The sequence below is a fragment of the Egretta garzetta genome, unplaced genomic scaffold (genome assembly GCF_000687185.1).
Source record: "Egretta garzetta isolate BGI_Z169 unplaced genomic scaffold, ASM68718v1 scaffold76, whole genome shotgun sequence".
Taxonomy (NCBI): Eukaryota; Metazoa; Chordata; class Aves; order Pelecaniformes; family Ardeidae; genus Egretta; species Egretta garzetta.
Genome location: NW_009259859.1, coordinates 551,761 through 568,390, shown reverse-complemented (window position 1 = coordinate 568,390; position 16,630 = coordinate 551,761). Strand labels below are relative to the sequence as shown.

Here is a 16,630-nt window from a genome sequence, read left to right as displayed (position 1 = left end):
GCCTTTCATCCACCAGCACCCCCAAGTCCCTCTCTGCAGGGCTGCTCTCGATCCTTTCTTTCCCCAGCCTGTACTGATACTGGGGGTTACCCCGACCCAAGTGCAGGACCTTGCACTTGGCCTTGTTGAACCTCATGAGGTTCACACAGGCCCACTTCTCCAGCCCTCTCCAGGGCACTCTTCTGGGCAAATGGTATTTGTGAGTGGAGGATATCACACTTCTTTCTTCAGATGAGCAATAATAAATACTTCTCTCCTAAGCTATAAATTTCACTTTAAGGGTTTGAAAGGCAAATAATTTCTGTTCCCTACTGAGACTAAATTCTCATTCTGAAACAGAAGTTGACTGGAAGCTTATCAGGTCTTCCAGAAGCATCAGTCAGGATGTTGATACTGTCCTAGCCAGGGGGGCTGGAGAAGCCATGGTAGCTCAGGCCTTGCACAGAGGATTTTACGTTGGTGGCCACTTTGTACCCAAAATGAAACAGAGCTGTTGTGTTAACTTTAATTTGTGCAAGTGTGAATACAGATACTCAAGTCCGAGTTTGATGGAGACTTAGCGCATGTCTTTATCAGCAGTGCCTGGAGGCTTGTGTTTCTTGTTTGGGGGAGTCTTATTTTTCATAGCTGTCTGTTGAACCTTTATTATCTCCAGTTCATACACAGTGATCTGGATCAGAACTATTACTGTCTGAGGGTGTTTTCTTTCCATCTGTTCACAACATTTTTTAATACTCATCAAGGTTCTGCTGACAAACTAATCTTGAGGACTTTTTATTTTATTTTTTTTGCTGATGAGAATCTGGGGGGTTGTCCTAGGGCAATGCTTTTTGGTATTTTATGTGTTTCTCTTCAATGATCTTTGTACTGTCTATCAGGACAAAAATCATGGCAGTTTTCCAGTGTAGATGGTAGTTTGTTCTCTGTGGTAAACTACATTCTTCTCTGGTCAAGGGCTTGGGTTTTCTTCAACAGCAGGAGTGTGTACTTCAATCTGATACTGTCAGAATACTTCTATTAATGTTACTGTCAATCTTTTTGTGTGTTTTTATCTTGCTTATTTTGGGATATTTCTTGGATTTGAAGAATGTGGGGCTTTTCTTTAGCTTCTCAAGTACTGGCCTTCTCTGCCAAAAAATTTTAATTTATGAGACCTGTGTGTTTTTATGTGAATGATGCATAGTTTTCCAAAGGTTTATTTTTGATTGAGCTACGTACTCATGAATTGGTCCCCCACTGGGATTTTAATCTGTTGTTTTAGAGTACTTGCATGTCTTCCCTTCAGGCCCATGAACAAGCCCCTTTCTTGGTTATGAAGCTTGTTCCTCATGGCTATTAGATGAGCCAGAATGTGGGCTAGTGTCCAACCCATATGGTTGTGGTTTTTACCCAAGATGGTTGGTTTTCCAGTGCTGTTCTCAGTCTTCTGTTTCTAGAGCTGTCCTTCATACTCTTGAGGTAAGGAGTATACCTTTTCCTTTTAGGTTCATAAGACCAGGAAGTTTCTGATTTATTTTTTTCCCATACAGATAAACCATTTGGCTGCTCTGTGGTGGAAGCAAACTGCATCCTCCCAGTGCTTTTCTAAAGGGCTTTCCATGCACTGGTTAGGTGTGAAAAGGAAAGCTGGACCTTGGGATGATGGTGCAAAGTAAATACTGCCAGAGCTCACATGACTTCGGTAATCAATCTGAGCATTGGACTGCTTTCATTGCAGTCATTTTGTAGTACAGCCAGTAATGAAAGAAGTGATCAGAACGTTTGAATATGTTGAAATCTGCTTGCTGTGAAGCATCTAGATCCAGACAGCTATCCCAGTCCAGATTTTCCAAGGCTGTTTCTTGTCTGAGATTGTCTCCTGAAGTCATCTTCCCCAGGTAATATAGCAGATGAACTTCCAGGTCTTGCCTAGTTATTATATAGCCTGAAGCAGAAAGAGATAATCCTGTTTATTCTAAGAACTGAATTATTTAACTTGTGTTTGTTTTACGTTTTCCTTGGGTTAAGCTATTTCTTTATTTGTGATAGTAGCTTTTTTTGTTTGTTTTAAAAATGCTTCTTGGAGAAATAATATGGTTAGCTTAGTATCTAACGTGTGAATGTGCGATTGTATAGCAATTGAATTTATAGTATATTTTGGATCACATTTCATTTCTGTCTTCAGTATATTACTAATCAGGCAAAATTTTTATGAATCCAGGTTTGACTATAGCAAATCAATTCGAAGAATATAAAAATTAAAGCATATGTTAAGATAAGCATATCTGTTGTGGTGCTGTTCTAAATGCACTGTAATGTGTTGCCTACGTATCTCAAATAGAAAAATAGGTATGATAGTCTTCGAATTAGAGTTATTTCAAAATATCTATATTTGTTTCTGAAAGCTTTGTTGGATAAATTACCTTTTTCCCAATTCATTTCTATCACAGTAGCAAAAGCAAAAGGTAGTAAAAAGTTCTGGTTCTACAGTCAGGAGAAATAGAAGGTCTAGGCTCATCCTTTTTGCTTTTGCTCCGATTATCATTTTTTCTTTAGGGAAAAATGTTTATGTAAATGAACGGTAGATAACTTCAGAAGAAAGAATATTCTTTCCAGTACAGTTCTCTTAATTTAAAAAACTGCTTTTTCCCATAATTGGATTAAATTAAAGGGTTTGATTGAGTCATTGAACTTTGGCCAATGTTCTCTAACAAATATAGTGTTTTGGGGGACTGGAGAGTCATCATAGAAATGAAAATAAATAAGTCAATCTGTCTAGTCCTCGGATATGGCTATGTGTTTCCATTAATGAAAAAAAACCCACAACAACAAAACACCAACCAAAAAACTCCCAAACCAGTAAATACCACCACCACCCTGGAAACCCAGCACAGTGAAGAAAAAAAAAAATTCCAATCACTCTCCCTTCTGATGATCTAACATTAGAAAAATTTTAGATCATTGATGGCTGTAAAAAATATTTTCCCTTGCAGCTAAAGAATTTTGCCATAACATCAGTCATCTTCATAGTAGTGCTTTTGTACATTCTGATTAAATAAGAGCAAGTACTGTTTAAGAAAGATGTCTTTTATTAAGTGATCAAATAAGAGATCTTTTATTAAGTCAGTATTTATTGTGGAAATATATAAACCAAACAAAAATAAAAGAACAATTGATATTCACGATATAGACAAACCTTATGTGATACCCATTTTATTATTACAGTGAAATTTGGTACATCAAGGTTCCTTAAAATTTCTTTCAGTAATTCCAATTTTAAGTCTTGTCTTTTTTGACTTGTGGCTATAATAAGTATTTAATTGATGAAGATATCATATGGCATTTCATATTTATTAATTTACCTATTTTCATCAAATTCACATTTTTACTTAGAACACAGATTTTGTGACCTTTTACTGGGGAAAGAATCCCACTACAAATTAACTAGTTAAAACAAATTGTAAAACAGGGTACCCTTACACAATTGCTGCCAAGAATTTTTTAGAAGCATTAGACCTTGAATCCAGAAATGGTACATCATTCAGATTTTTCAACTGGTGGCTAAGACCTCTTGTTCACTGTCCAAAATCTCTCAGATAGTTAATTGTCTTTACTACATCAAAACCCGTAAATGCTTTAAAATTATTAAATCTTTTGAAGTGGACAGTGTAAAAGTCTCAAAAGTAAGATTATTCAAGGAAACTTCATAGTGAAAATAAATTTTTGTGGCACTCTGGTCTAGATTTGTGTGTTGAAAGTTTCCACATATTTTCTGTAGATGGGAAACATTTATCGATAGGAGACAGCATTCAGCCTTTCCATTATTTTGAGAATAATAGTTGTATATTAGGGGTATGTCTTCCCCATTTTATCTGAGATTGTACTTTTTCTGACTTACTCTCTAGACCCTATATTTTGGCACTACACTTCTATGGTTTCTCAGCTAAAATGTGTGCCTTGTTTAATTGTCTTGTATTTGGGTTATTTTTCAAGCACAAACATGCTTATTGATTTCACTAGGACTACTTTTACCTATAAGCTGAACTGATAAAATTACAAATTTAACCAGCCAATACTAAGCCTTCTTTTCTGATCACTCTGATGTAATGTCCCCTTATGAGGACCAGCTGAGGGAACTGGGGTTGTTCAGCCTGGAGAAGAGGAGGCTGAGAGGAGACCTTATTTGCCCTCTACAACTGCCTGACAGGAGGCTGTAGTGAGGTGGGTGTTGGTCTCTTCTCCCCAGTAATGGGCGATAGGATGAGGGGAAATGGCCTCAAGTTGTGCCAGGGCAGGTTTAGGTTGGACATTAAGAAAAACGTCTTCACTGGAAGGGTTGGTTGTTAAGCATTGGAATGGGCTGCTCAGGGGAGTGGTCGAATCCCCAGCCCTGGAGGTATTTAAAAGACGTAGACGAGGTGCTTAGGGCCATGGTTTAGTGGTGGGATGGCAGGGTTAGGTTAATGGTTGGGCTTGATGATCTTAAAAGTCTTTTCCACCCTAAATGATTCTATGATCTGTCAACCCCAGTGACTTTTTTAGTGTGTTCATTGGTGCTGTGGTCTTAAGATGACATGACATCTTTACATGACATGGCTTAAAACTAAGAATTTAAAAAAATTGATTTACAGTATTTCAGACTACTAAATTTTCAGTTTATTGCTGGTAAGTGGAAACAAGTATTAGAAATATGAATTTATATCTGGTTATTGTCAGGTGAGATTCTAATGTTAAAAAAGCTGTATGTGACTAAATAAGTGCGGACTGATCAAAAATCTGATTTAAGTACTGATAAGAAAAAACGTGTAAATGTTGCTTAGTGACTGGTGAATGGGCTTGTGACAGTGGAAAAAAAAAAACCAAAACCAAACAGCATAGGAAAAGAAAACTTGAGAGAATGCAAGACAGATGCAGAAACATGGAGAGAAGCGCAGCCAACCTGTTTGATAATAGAAAACTAGAAGAATGCAGAAGACTTTTACAGCATGTGCACAGATTTTTATTATACATAGAACACAGTTGAAAGTACATAAGGTAGATGGCTGACCTAGAAAATATGTTTCTTAAAGTCTGGATTTGATATTCTAACCACCAAAAGGGCGTAACAGAACTGTACGGTGGGTGCTATTGAGACTGTTTGTTATTGAATCACAGTATGGTTGAGGTTGGAAGGTACCTCTTGAGGTTATCTTGTCTCACTCCCCTGCTCAGAAAAGGTCATCGAGAGCCGGGTGCGTGGGACTGTGCCCAGATGGGTTTTGAACTGTCTCCAAGGATGGAGATTCCACAACCTCTCTGGGCAACCTGTGCCAGTACTCAGTCAAATGTGCCTTTTAGAACAAATAATATGAAAAGTAGAGTTAAAATGTTAAAGAGATGAATGACATTCACTTCAGTGTGTCCAATTTAGAAGTATTTAAATTCATCAGTCAAATCTTAGACTTTAGTTCCATGAATTCCATTTAATTAGCCTAAATGGGCCCTGCTGGTGTGGAATGCAGTTCTGCTCTGTTTGCCCCTGCCTGTTGAGTTTCCATTCCCTTTCTTATGCTGGTAAAATAGATTAAAAAAAAAAATCCAACTATAAGCTTACCTGGGGAGGGTGAGGAGGAATGAGGTTCATTTTCAGATGGCAGGGATGGGTGGACAGAATTAGGGGCTGTGTCTTCACACTTGAGCAGCTGCAATTTATGGTATATTAAACTACTCATGAAATTTTTATTCAGAAGAGAAAGAAGGAAAAAAGCACACAAAAAAAGGTCAAAGAGATAACACACAGTTCAGGATGAGAAAACCAGAAAACAAGGAATGAACATATGAAATAAAAATGTTTCAGCTTGGTTTTGAAACTGTTATACGGCGAACTTAAAATGTACATGAAGCAAATACTTCTCTTTTTTTTTATTTTGTAACTTTTTTTTTTATTTTAAGTATTTCAAATGCTTACTTTCATAGTTGATAACAGTCCAGGCTTTGACTCAGCATTGTAACAGAGGAATGTGGATTATATATCAGATCTAAAACCGGGCATCACTGTCTTTTAAAATAGGTGGCTGTAAACTCATGCAGGTTTTGTCAGTTAAATGAAAATGTGTCACTGAAAAATAAGAAAAAAGATTCTAATTATAAAATATAAGTTTTTATAGCATTATTTTAAACCTATGTGAAATCAAAGAAATTGAGTGGTCAGGTGCACTAACTCTTCTTGTGTTTGATGTTCACACCATTGAGTTTCAACAGATGACTGTATAAAACTTTGAAAAATAGCCCACGACCAAGCAAACAAAACCAACTAGCAACCTACTGTCTTTTCATTCAGACATTCACTTACTCTTTCAGTAAGTATTTAATGAGTTCCTTACTGACACACATAAGATAAGAACTTGAGGCTAGAAAGCCTATACATTAAAAATGGAGGAAAAAATATAGGTATTTTTAAGGGACATTAATAAACTACCTTATTCTGGATCATGACTGCCTCTTTCTTTTATACCTTTATAAAGCATGCTAGAATACAATTAGGTTTTGCCTTTTGTCAGTTGTGATGCAAATTGCAGGAGAGAAATTGATCTGCTGTGGTGCCCTAAATATTACCACATACAAAGCTGAACACCGTGCGATCAAGCAGTCTTCACTACAAAAGACAAGTCAACGAGTATAAAAGGAGCTGGAGCTCTGGCAAAGCTGTGACAATGATTTTCTAGCCTGTGAGTCCCTGAGGGAAAACAGCTTAAATCTGTGAAAATTGTACTATACGTGTGTACTTTATAAACATGAAACCTTGAAAATCAGTTTAAAATATAAAGGGAATATCCAAAAGCAACAAAAAGGACAGATGCCTGTGCTGACCAGGAAGCAAAGGGCATGAACTTGAACTTGAAACAGAAGAACTGTCTTGAAACTGAAGAAAACTGGAATGTGTTCAGATACACTCCGACAGTTGCACCCAATCATAACTTCCGTCACCTTTGAAATAAAGTCAGAAATTAGTCGTACTTAACTGAATCTACAGTGGAAAGATTTTAATTTTGAAAATATAATTAAATTCTGCAGTGTTCAAATAAAACAAGCTAACTTAGAGTAAGTGAAAATGACAGTGGATAATTACAGAGCCCAAACTATCCTGTAACGCAACATCTTAGCTTTGAATGCTGAGGATCTATAAAGCAGGTGGCTGCATACAGCTGCCAAACATCTGCTTAACCTCGTGTCCTGGTTTTGGCTGGGATAGCATTAATTTTCTTCCTAGTAGCTGGCATAGTGCTGTGGTTTGGATTCAGTACTAGAATGATGTTGATAACTCACTGATGTTTTAGTTGTTGCTGGGTAGTGCTTAGACTGACCAAAGACTTCTCAGCTTCCCTTGCTCTGCCAGGTGCACAAGAAGCTGGGAGGGAGCACAACCAGGACAGCTGACCCCAACTGGCCACAGGGCTGTTCCATACCATATGACGTCCTGCTCAGTATAGAAACTGGGGGGAGTTGGCTGGGGGGCAGCGATCGCTGCTTGGGGACGAGCTGGGCATTGGTCACTGAGTGGTGAGCAAGTGCACTGTGTATCACTTGTGGTGGTGTTATTTTTCTCTGATATTTTATTAAACTGTCTTCATCTCAACCCACGGGTTTTGTTTTGGGTTTTTTCCAACTCTCTCCCCCATCCCACTGGGGAGGAGGGGAGTGAGCGAATGGCTGCGTGGTGTTCAGCTGCCTGCCGGGTTAAACCACGACACCTCATTAGTAGTCCATAAAGCAACACCAGAAAAGCAAGTTACAGATGGCAGCAAAAGAAAAGGCACATAAGAACTAACAAAAAGAGTCCCTGGGTATGTACCTTTACTTGCAAATAAAGCAATTTAGTGTAAATGTCTTAATACATGTAGCGGCAAAAGATTGCTGATGTGAATTAAGGTAGTTTTGAGTGGAGGTCTATTTCTGGGTAACACTAGTGAAAAACAGCTGCAAGCTTGCTTTCGTTATGTGCACAAATGTAGTAGGAGAGATAATATTTATTCTGAATTGTAATTCTGTATTGTTTAAAGAGAAGATTGTTAGTCTCACACGAAGACTTCTTTCTAGCTAGGTAGACTCCATTCTATTGCAATTTTTAGCCTTTTTTTGTCTCTTAGCAACTTGTTCCCTATTAAAGCCAGTTAATCTACTAAACCTGCTCTTCCTTGGATATGTTTAATGTGGCCCTTATTCCTCAACCCCATCATATTATGCAGAAGGTGAATCTGCTTCCCAGTGATGTGGCCAGTTCAAAGTTAACGTGCGCTAGTTTGGCTGCCATCTGGCTGCCTCTCAGAATGGGTAGGAGCTGAGTTATAACTGCTGTTGCCTGCATGAGCCACAAATGTTGGTCCGGCTTTTCTACCCAACCACAGTCTAATCAACGTTTAGGAATGGTATGGCTTGTCATCTCTGCATGTCTAATTTCTGAGTTGAAGTTGGGGAGGTGATGTGATGGAGAGGGTAGAGGAGCAGGAGTAAGATGAGGACTACCAGTGCATTCATGTACATTAATAAGTTTAACCAACTGGATGAAAACCTCTGGTCTGTTCTGCTGGGCTCTCTGTTCTATGGAACACTCTGTCAATGTCAGGGAAAAGCAGTGCTGTGAAGAACTTGTTAACAAACTTTACTGGAGAATGCTGGTAGAGGTTCTTGTAACAGCTGTTCTCCAAGATATGTGCCTTCATAGTAGTGCAGCAGAAAAATCTGTGTGGTGACCTGACACCAGCCTCTGAGAGATCTGAGGAGGAGTCTAGAGGGAGTGGGACAGTAGTTCCTTGGTGAAACCACAGTGTAGCTGGGCAATAAAAATCAAGCTGCTGCAAAATAACATGGTTGCTCTTTTAAGAATTTAAAGTCCCTCAAGGCCAGCTCTGATAACATGACCATTGTAGCTTTCATATCTCGGCAGTATTGATTCAAGAAGTCTCCTTCTCGACCTTACAGGTGCGTGAAGGTTTTCCCCAGGATGGGTCAAGGGTTTAAATGGGCGTGGTTTCAGAATAGTTTGCTCAGATTAATCTGTTTTACAAAACTGGGATTTATTTGTAAGTGCCTATATATTCTGTCATCATCTGTGACTGTGTCAGTCAGCGATCCCTTTCCTGATATCTGTCACTTGAAGTTACCATTTTTCCGCTGAACTGTCAGAGAAGACAATAGCAGCTTGATCTTGCATCCTGTGAATCATTGTGAGTTAGAAAATCAAAAGCTAGCTTTGATAATCCTTGTCTTTTCCATTTTTGAGGATAGTTGGATAACAGCATCATTGATACAAAAAGCACCTATAACTGTGGTCTGCGATTCAAAAGTTACACTGCAGAATGACTACTTGCCTTTTAACTGATCAGCTTTTTCAAAAAGTTCTCTTAAATTGCAAGAGACCGTTGATGCTTTTAAACTTTTGGGGGTTTTACTTAGAATTTGTCCATGCTTAAGTTTTTGTTTGCTCACTTAAAGCTCTGAGACTTAAAATCCATTACACCTGAATTTAGAGAACTTTTTATTTATATAATTTATATTAGGTGTAATTTGATCAAATGAAGAGTAATTTTGAGAAAACGTGAAGTGTTTATAAACTAGGTTAAATTAGTTGACTTATTTCAGCTGGAAAATTCAGGTTAGAAAATTCTGAATGCTACAGAAGTTTATGAATGTTTCTTTCAAGTAACCAACAGACACGTAGGTTTTCTGTTCATTACTCCATATTATGTGAAAGATACTTTTTTAAAAAGTACATACATGCAATGTGGTTAGCATTCACTTAAAAATAGAGAATAGCGCTTTTGTATGGCATAGATTTTATTGTAAGGAACAGGAGAAAACGTAAGGCAGTATGTGATTGATGTGTTTCAAATAGACGAGTTTTCTTCAATCCATAACTACTTAATGGGACACTAATTTTTTCAGTCAATTTCAAGAGAGGGGGGAGGTAAAAAACCCAAATATGTGTACACAGATAGTGCCAGATTTCAGATTTTATTGCCTAGTTGGCCTTGGCCTTGATCTTTTACAGAAGATTTAACAGGAGGTGGCAAGAGGGATAGAAATGTAATCACTTGGGCTATTACAGAGAAACAATGCAGCTAAGTACTTTCTTGGCAGTGTGTTGCTGTTTTTATCCATTCAGCAAATGTAATTTATTTATACATCTGTCAATAAATACAAGGCAGTATCCAATAATGAGTACAGCAGGGATTTAAGCTGGAGTGTATTGCTGTGTTTGACACAAAGGTCAACCTTGGGAAAGGGGCTTGAAATTAACATTTCTTGAAAACTATTTTTCCTTCCACTGAGGCTATCTCTTAATTCCAGCAATTTTCTCTGTTTGATAAGCAGCGAGAGCATACATTTTGATTATATAAAGGAGGGAGGAGGTGATGAAACTTTAAAAAATTTCAGCTGGCATTGCATTCTGGTGATAAGAATGGGACTTTATGCATCACAGAAGAGATTACCTGAAGTAGAATTGGGAAGCAAATTGTATTTACAGAAGATGGCATGATTTCCCTAATAGGTGTTCAAAACAGGCTATTGACTCACATATTCTGCTGAGCTTGACTAGAAATAACTTCATTTCAAAAAGGACAAATCTGATTGAAGGTAAAAGCATTCCCTTCTCACAGATACTTGTCTAAAGGATTTGCATTAAATTTTCTCGATGGGAGCACAGTAGTATTTTATTCTGCATCTGCATGAACTGGTAATGTGGAAAATAAAAATACAAATTGTGTCCTTGATTGCTTCATGCTTCAACCACTTGAATTACTAGATTTATGTCTACAATTATGGAAGAGATGTTGCAATATGATAGTTTGACAATAACTGTCACAGTTATATTACCAAAATACAAATTCAACTTATTCTTGAAGTTAAGAGTATTGAAATTACATTTTAAAGACCAGGCATATCTTCCTGTGGTTTTATCTTGTTTTTAATGGAGCCGGGGTATTTTTAAAGAACCATAGTATGTCTAAATGTTGTCAGTTATTAGTAGGATACACACATGTCAAAGATGTCATGTGCTGCAGATTTCCATGAGCTATTATACAAGGCTGTTGTGAAGTACCTTGTCATGGTAAGTATCAACAAGGCATACGTCTGCTACTTCTGAATCTGTTACATTTTTCTCCCTCTGTATAGATCCTGGAATTGGTGAAGGGCATGCATTACCAGTTGGCCTGTCAGAAGTATTTTGAGTTGACGCACGATGTAAGTAGCTGCTAATTTTTGTTAATACTCTAATCACCATCTTTGTCTTGTGGTAAGCCTGGAAGTCATGCGTGAAGTCCAGAGACTGTTTGCAGTTTTCATATCCATCATTAGCTGTCTTGCTTTGTTGGTTGTAATTTCAATAATTTCAAATATTCTTTTGTCATTTTCTGCATTTATATATTGATTTTATTAATACCCTGAAGATTACAAGATATAGTAAAAGGTTATACTTTCTTCCTGAAAATAGCAATATAGTTGAATTTTGTCTATTTCAAGCCATTTAATGTTTTCAATATCCCATTTATAAACAATTTTTTTTAAACAATTATGCAAGTTTGGTATTTTGAGATATATCTTAAAAATTAAACAAAATGTGTCTAACTAGTTTCACTAAAACTCTACTCTTCCAGTACTTACATAGTTAATAGTGTTAATTTTCCCTTGATATTTTTTCATGTCTTTGGTCATGTGTGATTAGTTTTTACATCAAGATGAATGTTCTCAGAGCTTTCCCGTTTGCTTAATCGTAAGCTTCTTGTTCTCTCCACAGCTCAAAAAATTGAAACATGCCTTGCAAACATACGAATATGGAACAACCTTGCTGTTCTCGCTGGTTTTCACACTTGATTTAAATGGAAGTGTTTGTCTCCATAAATTTCCAGCAATCGTGTGAATGTGTAGTTATGGTATGCTCTGAACCCATATCCAGTGTTGTTTTGGCAGCTGTAATTTGAAAGGAGGACTTTGTCTTACAGTCTTAGAAAATTATAAAACAGGAAATTCAAAAGTATATATAATTTGAAATTTAGATAATACATGCCCTGTGTAAGGCTAAGGCAGTAGAAATATTTTCACAAGATGACTATAGACCCCAAGGTCAACATTCAGCAAAGGATAAATCAGCACAGCGCCAAAGATTTGTTGTATTTTAGGAAAAGTGTCTTTCCATTCTTCTATGGCAAATTCCACAAGAGCATAATTTTTACAGTCTTTTCGTAATACAAATATCTGTCTTTGCTTGCACGGAGTCATCTTTCTGCTTTGCTGTTGATAAGTCTCTTACTTCAGTGAGAGAAAGCAGAATGCACAGACAAGCACTTTCTGTAGTTTGAATGAAACGTGCTTATGAGGGCAACTTTTTTAGAGAATTTATCTGCTAAACTTGTTACCAGCCTGCTCGGTGTGATTTTTCTGTCCTATTGCTATAGGCTTTATTAATGTTTTGGGGTTTTTTTAATGGAATGGTCAAAAGATGTGTCTCTGAAGCTGGGGACACCTTAATCAGACAGTCAAACCCTTGCTTTCCTGTATAACGCTAGCAGAGCATTCCAGTGAAGAAATTTCTGAAGAATCAATCAGCTTAACATTGATTGTTATTGTTTCTGCAAATAGGTGAACAATCTTAAGTAAAATTTTCCTAGAAATAATGGACAGGCTCACATGGAGAATTTCAGCTTCAGTTATGTAAAAATTTTGCCAAGAAGGTGTTTGATCTATGTTGGACAGAACTGTTAGTGTTACTATAATTCTTGAGAGTTACAGTGCATATGTGGGTTAGATCTACTATGAATGACTTTGTAGCAGAGACTTGTTTAAGATTATCGTAATTTTCTAGGTTCACAGGGTCAATTGTACACTACATCTACTCAAGGACTCTCTTTGCATTTCCTCCTTATCATCCTCTTCAAGTTTCTACTGCATCTTACGCTCATGCTGGCAGCAGCTTTGCTGTTGGCTTCAGTAGTCTAGTGCTTGGCACTAAGACTGTGCTAAAAAATCCAGCTGGACTAGAGTGAGAATGTCTAGAACTACCCTTTTTGGGGGGGGTAAAGGTGACTTTGCACCTCAGCGCTGCTGGTTCAAATAGCACAGGTTACCTGAAAGCTGCTTCTCTGCATATTCCATGTAAAGTGGGCTTAGAAATTTTAATGCTAAACCTCTTCTGAACTTCCATTTCACTGTGTCACAACCGTAGAACAAAAGTAGCCATCATTTGGGTGGTCCAGTGCATTCAGGCAGGAACTAATGTGTTAAGGAAATGTATGCATATGAAATTTGTTAAGTCTTTCAGTAAGTGTGGAAAAGGAAAGTGCTACCTAAAAACCATTAATGGTTTTTACCATATTTTTCAAGTTCTGGAATATCAGGGGATACGCCTTTTGGGGAAAGTTATTTTATAAATAGTAAAACTATAATTTGATCAAGACAGGCTGTCCTATATATGTGAAGAAAAGAAGGTGTTTTCACTTGATGGAAGTATGACTGAATGGCCTGTAGGGTAGATATTTTCAAACATTATCGTATTTTAATAAGAATCAAGAATAAACTCTGTTTATATGGTAACTAGGGTAAGCATTCAATCAAACATGACTGAAATACTAAAGTATCTTTCTTGATGGTCAAATTTGGATTTTAAGCCATATGGGAAGCATCATAACTGTTTGAAGTTCTAATATTTGTACTTGAGTTCCTAATAAGCTATTTAATGTTGATTATCCCTTTTAGATAAGTTTTTTTTTTGTACTAAAATGAGGACACAAGGCAATTTAGGTAAAGTGGAAATGGCACACCCTGAAAATGTAAGCGGCGTAACCATAACCCAAAGTAAATAGTTACAGTAAGGTAGAGTGCCTTTCATGGTCTCAATAGCATCAAGATTTTATTTTACTTCAGTTGATAGAATTGGATGGCAACTCAAAGTAGAGAAAAATATTTCCAGACCAACAGTTTGGAGTTCTTGGCTACTTACATGCAGTCAAGTAAAAGAGATTGATGATATCAGCTGTGAACTACTAGTAGGTTAAATAAATATTCTGGTGACAGCTTGCCTGTAGAAACAGTTGTTGCTTTGAAATCTGATTGTGTATAAATCCACTGTATAAATCTACTGTTTTAAGAGCCCAAGCATTATTCATAAATAAGAAAGCCTAGATGGCTAATGCCTGTGTTAGTAAGTTATATTCCAAAGGAACTAGTGATGTTAATGTTTTTGTGTGAATATTGCTGTATTAGATACTTGTTGCAGTTACAGCTGTCATGGCTGATTATTTGTATATTAATATTTATCTCTATTTTATCCCTGTGTACTGATATTTTACAGTCCTTGTGTATTTTTAAGAAGTAAATGGAATGTGACACATAGCAACCTTTCTGGTACAGAAGAATCACTTTTGAATAGTTTATTTTAAAACATATACAGAACCCATTTTTCGTAGTTCTTTGTGAACAAATCGCAAGAACACTGGGCTTTTTTTTTTTTTTAGAGAGAGATGGTTAATTGATATAAATTACTGTAGCCCCATGATTGCTCCACGTGGTTTTTCTGTAATCTCAGCTGTAGCATTATCAGCTGTCATTTTAAAAGTTCTTGGTTAAAACCCAAAGATACTACAGCTACAAAATGATTGTTTCAGGTTTTTCAAAACAATATTTGCTGTAGCAGAAATACAAAGCTAGAGTTTGTATGAAGGCCGGTACGTGCAAAATGTGTTGAATCCAAAAAAAGTCTTGTGTTAGTATCATCTACTAGATGGAATAAACAGTTCTGTCTGAAGTGATGGGCCTTTTCACTGGGATCAATACATGTTATAAGCTTAAATTTTTGACTGCACGGAAAATACATTCTTCTTTGGGCATAGTGGATTCCAGATGGATTTACAGGTGTGAATGGATAAAGCTTTTAGAGAAATCTAGTTTCTCTATTTCTGGTAGTAAGCTTCAGGTAACTTAGAGGTAAATTAATGATGCAGCTTTTGAAATTGATGTACTCTGATCTGTATTACCTAAAAGCATTGTAAAACTTCTATAAAGTAACACGAGCAGTCTAACATAAAAAAGCTGGGAAATTTCTGTATGCTTCACCTCCATTTTTGTGATCAAATTTTGTCTGTATTTCCAACCAGAGCAGAATATTTTTATTCGGAGAACCTTGTTGAAAATTACACAGAACAGAATTGTTTGCGTATTGCTATATAAGAAATTAAGATGATGACAAACAAAATTTCCCCTTTCTCTCTTCAGGCTCTCAAAAAAAGGTGATAAAATGAATGGGCAGAATTCTTTTAATTAAAAAGGGGTACATGGAGTCATACTACAGTTCTAACTAGCAACTTGCAAATAGCTTTTAGCCAGATACTGTCAGTCATCTCTGAAAACATGCTCCGTTCACGCAGTGAGCTGCCTCTACAGCTTATTCCAATTTATTGGGGAGAGAAGAGTTTAGAACGAAATGAAGAGTTACAAAGTGAATCTTAAATTGGTCTGAAGAAAACTGAGATTTGAAGGTTAAAAAAAAATAGAACTAATTACAAGCTACTTCTAGGAAAGCCAGCTTTTCACTGTATCGCTTCTTTTTAAGCCTTTTTGATGTCAAGAAGTAATTTAGTTCCCACATAATGGAAATTAGTGCGTGGATAAAAACTGGCTGGATGAAACTCATCCAGATAAGACTGAAATGAAATTCGGTGGTGGCTTCAGGTTGGGTTTTTTTATTGGTTTGGTTTGGGTTTTTTCCCTTTGTGCCTTTTATTTTGAGTGCCAAATTAGCGTGCGAGGCCTGTCACTTATTTTTTTAGATTTTTCAAGCAAGGTCACTACAGTTGCTAATGTTGTCTTTGTGTCTGCATTAGGTTTTGTTACACCCGTCACCATTTTCTGGTGGAGCTAAGCTAGGTGGTGGTAATGCATTGAATCAGGGTTCTGCTTAAAGTGCACACTGATTCTCTGCTTTATGATTTTTCACAAGTGGCTGAAATTTAAACTGATGGGTTTTGGCATATTAACTCAGCCACAGTTTGTGCCCTTATGAGATGCTGCATGTGTGCAAAGCTACCTGTTATAGGTGAGTTAGCCCCACCTCTCTGGGAAAAAGGGAAAATAGTGGGAACAGAAAATTACCTCTATAAGGCTCTTAGTTTTCCTTGGCTTATTGTATCCCAGGTTTGGGGAGTTTTCTAACATTCTTTAACAGCAGTATTTTTCTCAAATCGTTCTTAGTATTTGCATGAACTGACGGGCAGATAAAAGGTGCAGATTGCCTGAATATGAGGTGGAAGCAGCTTTTAAAGTAAGCATTTCCATCTTGTGAGCCCTCAAAAAGAGATTGAAGGGTTATAATAGTTTTATGGTGAATATGTCAGAACAGTTTACTTTTAAAATTGAAAGCTTTGTTGCTTTGAAATATGTGATGAGCACCAATTCAATGTTAATTTATCAAATAATTACAGAGCTGAAAGAATGCGTCTGCTAAGTAGAAAGGAGTAATAAAAAATATGCTGCACCTTATGCTAGTTTTCTCTATTCTTTTCCATTGAAGACTAAATGCTTTTTGGTATTGGTTGTCCATGTAGTGTCAAGGTGCTGATGTTGGCACTGATGGAGCAGAGATAAGCTTGATCTTTTGGGCTTCTTGTCTTAGCCTGCTGCC

At 36.9% G+C, this 16,630-nt stretch overlaps 1 protein-coding gene across 1 annotated transcript in view; it reads left to right on the top strand.

The window, feature by feature from the left end:
* Nucleotides 1-16,630, top strand: part of LOC104127349 (DNA primase subunit 2) — a 124,580-nt gene that overhangs the window by 106,934 nt on the left and 1,016 nt on the right. The window contains exon 13 of the mRNA XM_009640014.2: nt 11,134-11,202. Within this exon, the coding sequence (XP_009638309.2) occupies nt 11,134-11,202 (69 nt within the window). The remainder of the gene's footprint in view (nt 1-11,133; nt 11,203-16,630) is intronic.